General features: G+C 39.1%; 1 protein-coding gene across 1 annotated transcript; it reads left to right on the top strand.

Annotated features, from left to right (window-relative positions):
* Nucleotides 1-707: 707 nt before the first annotated feature.
* Nucleotides 708-7401, top strand: LOC133033234 (uncharacterized). Its single transcript, XM_061107905.1, has 2 exons — nucleotides 708-1140; nucleotides 6548-7401. Exons 1-2 carry the CDS (start codon nucleotides 732-734, stop codon nucleotides 6589-6591), a joined length of 453 nt encoding a protein of 150 aa, XP_060963888.1. The 5' UTR covers nucleotides 708-731; the 3' UTR covers nucleotides 6592-7401.
* Nucleotides 7402-7925: the final 524 nt, after the last annotated feature.

Raw genomic sequence — 7925 nt, 5'->3', positions numbered from 1 at the left:
AGGTCGAGGTCGAGGCCAAGGCCAAGGCCGAGATGATGGAGGGATCAATGAACCACCTCAAGCACCACAGGGATGGGAAGAGCGCATTGCCGCACTGGAAGGAATCATTCATAGGTAGGATGAAGAACTTCGTCAGCTGAGACGTCAACCGGAGCCGCCAGTCCAAATAAGGCAGGATGCAGAAAATAGAGACCCACCAGCTGCAGTGGTATATCCTGCTACAGAGGCTAGACATGAGTTGTTAGCAGAGAGATTTCGGAAACAACACCCACCTGAGTTTGAGGGAGGCATAGACCCGGTAGTGGCTGAGGAGTGGATAAGTCGCATAGAAAGCATTTTGCAGATGCTAAGGGTGGATGGGAATGACCGAGTGAAGTGTGCATCTTACATGCTGAGGAAAGATGCTCGTATCTGGTGGGAGGTGGTGGAACAAACAAAGGATGTAGATACCATGAACTGGGACGATTTCAAAAGGGTCTTTAATGAGAAGTATTATAACTCGGCGATTCTAGCAAGAAGAAGGTCGATGAATTTACCGGGTTAGTCCAAGTGGAGTCTTACCGTGGATCGAGTATGCACAAAAATTTGATAGATTGGCAAAATTCGCTCCAGATCTGGTACCTACTGATAGAGTGCGAGCGCATAGATTTGTGGAAGGCCTGAAACCAATGGTTGCTCGAGATGTGGAAATTGTGTCAAGAGGTCAATTCAGTTATGCTCAAGTTGTCGAAATGGCTCTTACGGCGGAGCGAAGTGAAAACAAAATTTGGAAGGAAAATGCTGCCAGGAGAGAATCTAAGAAAGGTGGAGCCAATTCTAATGACCACAAGAAACGGGGACAGGACCAGTCCGGGCAGCCAAGTCAAGACAAGAGGTACAAAAGTGATAACGACCAACGATTTAATGGCAGCAGTGGGCAAAACATTCCAGAATGCCCTAAATGTACCAAACGTCATCTCGGCGAGTGTCGCGCAAAAGCATGCTACAAATGTGGAAAAGAAGGACACATCAAACGCAATTGCCCACTGTGGGGACAGACTGGGAATAGAGCAGAACCCAAGAAAGATGACAAGTATGTTCCAGCCAGAGTTTTTGCCATCACTCAAGCAGAAGCTGAGGCCAGTCCTTCGGTTGTATCAGGTCAGATTCCTATGGCCAACACCACTTGTAAAGTTTTGTTTGATTCTGGTGCAACTCATTCCTTTATTGCTAGCACAATTGTAAATCATATAAATGCACTGAGTGAATTATTTACTGTGGGGTTTGGGACCATGTTACCATCTGGGGAGGTTGTAATCTCTAGAAGTTGGCTTAGGGGTATACCTGTCAGGATAGATGGTAGAGAATTATTTGTAGACCTGATTGTATTAGATTTATTTGATTTTGATGTAATCTTGGGCATGGATTTTCTTACCAAATATGGAGCATCAATTGACTGCAAGCAAAAGAAAGTTGTTTTCACACCAGAAGATGGAGAGACTTTCGAGTTCAGGGGGGTTGGAAAGAAACCCCGCACTCCTATTATTTCGGCAATGAAGGCTGGGCAACTATAGCAGTGTGGGTGCTTAGGGTATCTAGTTAATGTGGTTGATGACACCAAGAAAATTGAAAGAGAGCCGGAGGAAACACGGGTAGTTGCTGAGTTTCTTGATGTATTTCCAGAGGAGTTACCCGGGTTACCACCACACAGAGAAATCGAATTTGTGATAGAATTAGTGCCCGGAACAGCACCAGTTTCCCGCGCACCATATTGGATGGCACCATCTGAATTGAAAGAACTCAAAATACAGTTGGAAGAATTGCTTAAGTTAGGGTTTATCAGACCTAGCTACTCTCCGTGGGGCGCACCAGTTTTATTTGTTAAAAAGAAAGACGGTACTATGAGAATGTGCATAGATTACCGAGAACTGAACAAGGTGACTATAAAGAATCGGTACCCATTACCGAGGATTGACGACTTGTTTGACCAGCTTCAAGGGAAAAAGGTGTTTTCTAAGATTGATCTTCGTTCAGGATACCATCAGCTAAGAATCAAAAATGAAGACATACCGAAGACAGCCTTCAGAACGAGATACGGACATTACGAGTTCATGGTGATGTCATTTGGACTTACAAATGCCCCAGCAGCTTTTATGGACCTCATGAACCGAGTCTTCAAGGAATATCCGGATCGCCTTTGTCATTGTATTCATAGATGATATATTGATTTATTCTAAGACAGAGGAGGAACATGAGGAGCACTTACGCTTGACCTTGCAGCGACTGAGAGAACATCAATTGTATGCCAAGTACAAAAAATGTGAGTTCTGGTTGTCCGAGGTTGCATTTTTGGGCCACATTGTCACTAACGGGGGAATAAAAGTAGATCCTGCCAAGGTTGCTGCAATGAAAGAATGGCCTAGACCAAAGACCGCCTCAGAGGTTCGAAGCTTTTTGGGTTTAGCAGGCTATTATAGAAGGTTTGTTGAGGGGTTCTCAAAGATAGCCACACCCTTAACAGAATTAACTAGGAAGAATCTAAAATTTTCTGGTCAGACAAGTGTGAGCAAAGCTTCCAAGAGTTGAAGAATAGACTTATCTCAGCACCAATCCTCAGTTTACCAACAGAAGAGGGACAATTTGCGGTATATTGTGATGCATCTAAACAAGGGTTGGGTTGTGTTCTAATGCAAGAATGGAAGGTAATTGCTTACGCTTCAAGGCAATTAAAAGAATACGAACAGAGATACCCGACACATGACCTAGAGTTAGCCGCAGTGGTTTTTGCACTAAAAATTTGGCGTCATTATCTCTATGGAGTGAAATGTGAAATCTACACCGATCATAAGAGTTTAAAGTACTTTTTCACCCAGAGGGAGTTAAACATGAGGCAGAGGAGATGGTTGGAGCTAGTCAAAGACTACGACTGCGAGATAATGTACCATCCCGGTAAAGCCAATGTGGTAGCGGATGCACTCGGCGTACGGAGTCCGGACTAGTTTCCACTTTACAAGGAGTATCAAGGGAACTAGTGGAAGACATGGAACGAGCTGGTATAGAGTTTATTACAGGGCAACTTGCAAAGGTCACACTTCAATCCACTTTGTTAGAAAGAATTAAGGAGGGGCAGACGACAGATCAAAAGCTCAGTGAACTAAAGCAAGAAATTTTGAATAGTAACGCCAAAGATTATGAAATATCAGACACGGGATTAATTCGGTTCAAGGGACGAATTTATGTTCCCGATAATGATGAGCTCAAGAAGGGGATATTGGTAGAAGCTCATACTACACCTTATTCAGTTCATCCCGGGACCACTAAAATGTACCATGACCTAAAAGCATTGTATTGGTGGCCTGGTATGAAAAACGATGTAGTTGAATTTGTGGCCAAATGCTTAACATGTCAACAAGTTAAAGCAGAGCATCAAAGACCAGCGGGATTATTACAACCACTGAAGCTCCCTGAATGGAAGTGGGAAGAGATTTCCATGGATTTTGTGACTGGGTTACCTAAGACTACAAAGCAACATGACGCCATTTGGGTAGTCGTCGATAGGTATACAAAATCTGCCCATTTTCTACCAGTACGCATGACTTATTCCATGGACCATCTTGTTGAACTGTATGTGAATGAGATTGTGAGATTACATGGGGCACCGTATTCTATTGTTTGTGATCGAGATGCTCGGTTCACTTCATCTTTTTGGGAAAGCTTACAGAGAGCAATGGGAACTCGATTAAAGTTCAGTACTGCATATCATCCAGAGACAGTTGGTCAGACTGAGAGAACAAATCAGATCTTGGAAGACATATTGAGGGCATGTGTGATAGATTTCCAAGGATCATGGAGCAAATACCTGCCTTTGATTGAATTTTCTTACAACAACAGCTATCAGTCTACTATCGGGGTAGCACCCTATGAGATGTTGTATGGAAGAAAATGCAGGTCTCCACTGCATTGGGATGAGTTGGGAGAGAACAAACTCCTAGGCCAGATGCAGTTCAGCACACCAACGAAGCTATTCAGAAGATCAGGGCTAGAATGATCACAGCGCGGAAGCGAGACGTAAATCTTATGCAGACCTGAAGCGGAGAGACATTGAGTTCGAAGTGGGTGATCATGTGTTTCTTCGAGTGACACCACGAAAAGGACTCTCGGTGAAGAGATTTGGCAAGAGAGGGAAACTAAGTCCTAGATATGTTGGTCCATTTCAGATATTGGATAGAGTGGGCAGTGTAGCTTATAGAATAGCTTTACCGCCATCATTATCTGGGGTGCACAATGTATTTCATGTATCTCAACTCCGGAAATATGTGTCAGACCCATCGCATGTTTTGAACTATGAAACACTGGGTTTGCAGGAAGATTTATCCTACAATGAACGTCCGGTAAAGATTCTTGATCAAAAGGATAGGATTTTGAGAAATAAGACAATCACCTTGGTGAAAGTCCTATGGAGAAATAGCGTGGTTGAGGAAGCTACTTGGGAGCTAGAGTCTGATATGCGAGAACAATATCCATAATTATTTGAGTAAAATTTCCGGACGAAATTTTCTTTTAGAGGGGGATAATTGTAATATCCGCTAACTCCGAAATGGTATTTTTGTAATTTTATTTAGCTGAGAGTATTTTTTTTTATTTTTTATTTTACATATTTATGGATTTAAATATGTATGGGATTATTTTTATGATGATATAATATTTGATTTTATTGGCATGTGCATAATGCCTAATAGATACATATGTCTGGATATTGTTATATGGGTATATTATTATTATTATTATTATTATTATTATTATTATTATTATACGTAGTATTATCATTATTATCATTATTATTATTATTATTCTTATTATCATTATTATAACTATTATCATTGTTACTGTTATGCGATATATATGCACGTTCGAAACCGAACCGAATTTTTTGTGGAATGAGAATCGTTCCACTTCGGTTCAATGCGATCTCTTTGCTTGAGTTTAAACACGATAGAAATTAGGTTTTGAGCTCTATTTTCGTACACCAAAAACAGAGAACGAACGAGAGAGAGAGAGTGAAATATACGGCGTATACGATACCGAAAATTTTTGTTTCTTCAAGCGGAGCGCAACCTGGGTGAAAGTGGGGGTTTGGGATCGCTTATATACGACCTAAGGAAGCTTTTTAACGTGGTATAAGGGGTGGAAGTCGTCGTTTTAAGATTCGCCATTTTTGAAGCTTCAAAGGTGCGGCTTAGTTACGGACTCGAATTCGAACGTGTTTAAGCTTGTTCTTGGGTCAAGGGAGGTTATATTTGAGTGCATGGGACCCTAAGGATTGTTTTTGACGTAAGAAAACGAAGCTTTAACGTCCAAAACGAAAATCCAAAATTTTGACTCCATTAAAGACGGTACACCGCCAACGAAGAAGACAACCCTGATCTGCCTTCTCGGACCACTTTTCTTGATCGTTTTGAGGTCCTGAGCATTGTGGAGAGCTTCCCCAATCGAAAGGACGCTTCAAGAGCAATCGGAGACAAAGTTACACTTTACCGGCGACGAAACCGACGAGAACTCCGGCGACACTCCGTTCAGGGGTTTCTGGAGGTTATTTTTCGATTTTCTTTCAGTTCTTGACTTGTGCTAGGTGTTCTTAGGCCTACTATGAAGTTTGATAATTTTCTTGCAATTATTTGATTTATTGTGAATTATTTGGTTTATTTGTTAAATTAATTAAGAAAAATACTTAGATTACTCAGAAAAATCTAAATATATTTTATATGATTAGTTATGAGATATAAACTATTGCAAAATTGGTAGATTCGAATTTCGGTTAATTTTGTATTTTTCATGAATTATTTGTGTTATTTATTAAATTAATTATGAAAAATACTTAGGTTGCTCAGAAAAATCTAGATTTATTTTATATGATGGACTATGATATATAAACTGTTATAAAATTGGTAAATTGAATTTTCAAGCGATTATGTAGTTTTCATGAATTATTGATGTTATTTCTTATTTTAATTATGAAAAATACCTAGGTTGCTTAGAAAATTCAAAGAAAATTATTTATGACCTATTACAGATTATAAAGTGTATTAGAAGAGTTAGATTTGGTTTTTAATCAATTTTGGTATTTTTCATGAATTTACTTAATTAATGCTTAAGTTAATTATGAAAAATGGATAAGTGTTGTTAAAATAGTAAAATGTATTTTTGTAATACCATTTACTGCCTATGATATCAAATGGAATAGGTTTTATTATTTATTGGTTGTTGTAGGTATTTATTATAATTATTGGTGATTAATTAACTATTTATTTAGACTTTAATAAGAATAAATAGTATTTTAGTAAATTTTACATAAAAATGTGTTGTATGAATTCATGTTTTACGTTAAGAATGTTTGTTTGAGTCCATGCAATATGTTTGTGTGAATCAAAATAATAAATGCTTATGTATGGTGTGTCATGCAAGTGAAATGGACCTATGTGTTACGTATTCTTACGTAAGTTTCTGTATGAGTTTAGAGATTCATACTTGAATGTATTTTGAGTGTATTGTTGTGTTAATGAATGTCTAGGATCTTGTTCTCAACAAGGAAATTCGTTGAGGTGCTCGAGGTAGCAAGTGTGGTCTTAGCAACTGAGGTAAGAAGAGTGGACATCTGTACACAGGGTGTATGTTATGCATACAACTTGGGTTGGTTTGTTATTTAATTTGATTGTATTGTGATTTCCTTATATTTTGTGAGCATCGTTAGCATGAGAATAATATTAGGGTCTTGCTGCTTGTGTGAGCATAACACTTGCAGGTTATAACATTATCATGGGTGAGTACAACTTATGGTAATTAATTGCCCTGTTGGATGCCAAGTGTGAGAATAACACAAGGCAGGGCAGGTTACCTCATGTCTGATCAACATGAGTGTATAGTGATTATTGTATGTGAGTATAATGTGCGGTATGAGACTTGATGTGTGCATGTGAGAACAACATGCGTTGTGGATATATTTATGGAATGTGAATTACTGTTGATTAATATTAAAGAGCAAATTATGTCAAGTAACTAGTTAGGAGGGTTATGTCCTACATAGCTCTTCTTACTGGGCGTTAGCTCACGGGTACTCTGTGTGCAGGTAAGGGTAAGGCTAAGCAGTGAGAATGAAGAGCTCGAGGCATGGACCGCATGTTAGGGGGCTGGCACAGTATTTTGCTTTTAATGTTTTTTTTTTTACTGCTAAACATTTTGGAACTATTATTTTGACTTAACTAGTTCTTATTTAAGTTTACAGTACTAAAAGAATTTTGTTTTAAACAATGAGATCTCATGCTTGGATATTTTTCAATATAGAAGTATTTGTTTGTCTTTGTCTTATTAAATTGTTTTATACGGACTATCCTATGTGACATCTCGGGAAATCGGGGTGTTACAAAAACTGAACAGGCAAAATATAAAATATTTGCAGAAAAATAAATAACTTGACACAAGAGATTTATACGTGGTATCAGTGTTCTCTCGAACACTCCTAGTCCACGGGGCCACGCCCAGAGAATGAAATCAATTAATAAAGTATCAAAATTACAAAGACAATTGACTTAAACAAGTTTAGACTCCCTCTAAAGTATTGCCGCAATCCTTTGTAATCCACTTTATGAATCTGACTTCTTGAAACACCTTCAAGCCCGAACTCCCTTCGTCTTTGAAGTGTGAGTGCTTACTTCCTCCCGAAGTAAGGCTTCAACAAGTCTTCTCCCGAAGACCAAGTGCTTACTTCCTCCCGAAGTAAGGCTTCAACAAGTCTTCTCCCGAAGACCAAGTGCTTACTTCCTCCCGAAGTAAGGGTTTATCAAGTCTTCTCCCGAAGACCAATCTCTTGTTCAGTCAAGTAGTTCTTCACAACCTCTAGGATAGAGTAAGAACAGAAATAGAACAACTAGAACCTAGATGAACAACTAGGC

The sequence above is a fragment of the Cannabis sativa genome, unplaced genomic scaffold (genome assembly GCF_029168945.1).
Source record: "Cannabis sativa cultivar Pink pepper isolate KNU-18-1 unplaced genomic scaffold, ASM2916894v1 Contig3, whole genome shotgun sequence".
Lineage (NCBI taxonomy): Eukaryota > Viridiplantae > Streptophyta > Magnoliopsida > Rosales > Cannabaceae > Cannabis > Cannabis sativa.
Note: the sequence above shows the minus strand (reverse complement) of the source record. Positions and strands in the feature narration are given on the sequence as shown.

Coding starts and splice junctions, on each gene's coding strand:
- LOC133033234 (XM_061107905.1), top strand. CDS start 732: ATGGCTCTTACGGCGGAGCGAAGTGAAAACAAAATTTGGAAGGAAAAT. Junction 1,141..6,547: donor CAGTCCTTCGGTTGTATCAG/GTCAGATTCCTA, acceptor ATGAATGTCTAG/GATCTTGTTCTCAACAAGGA.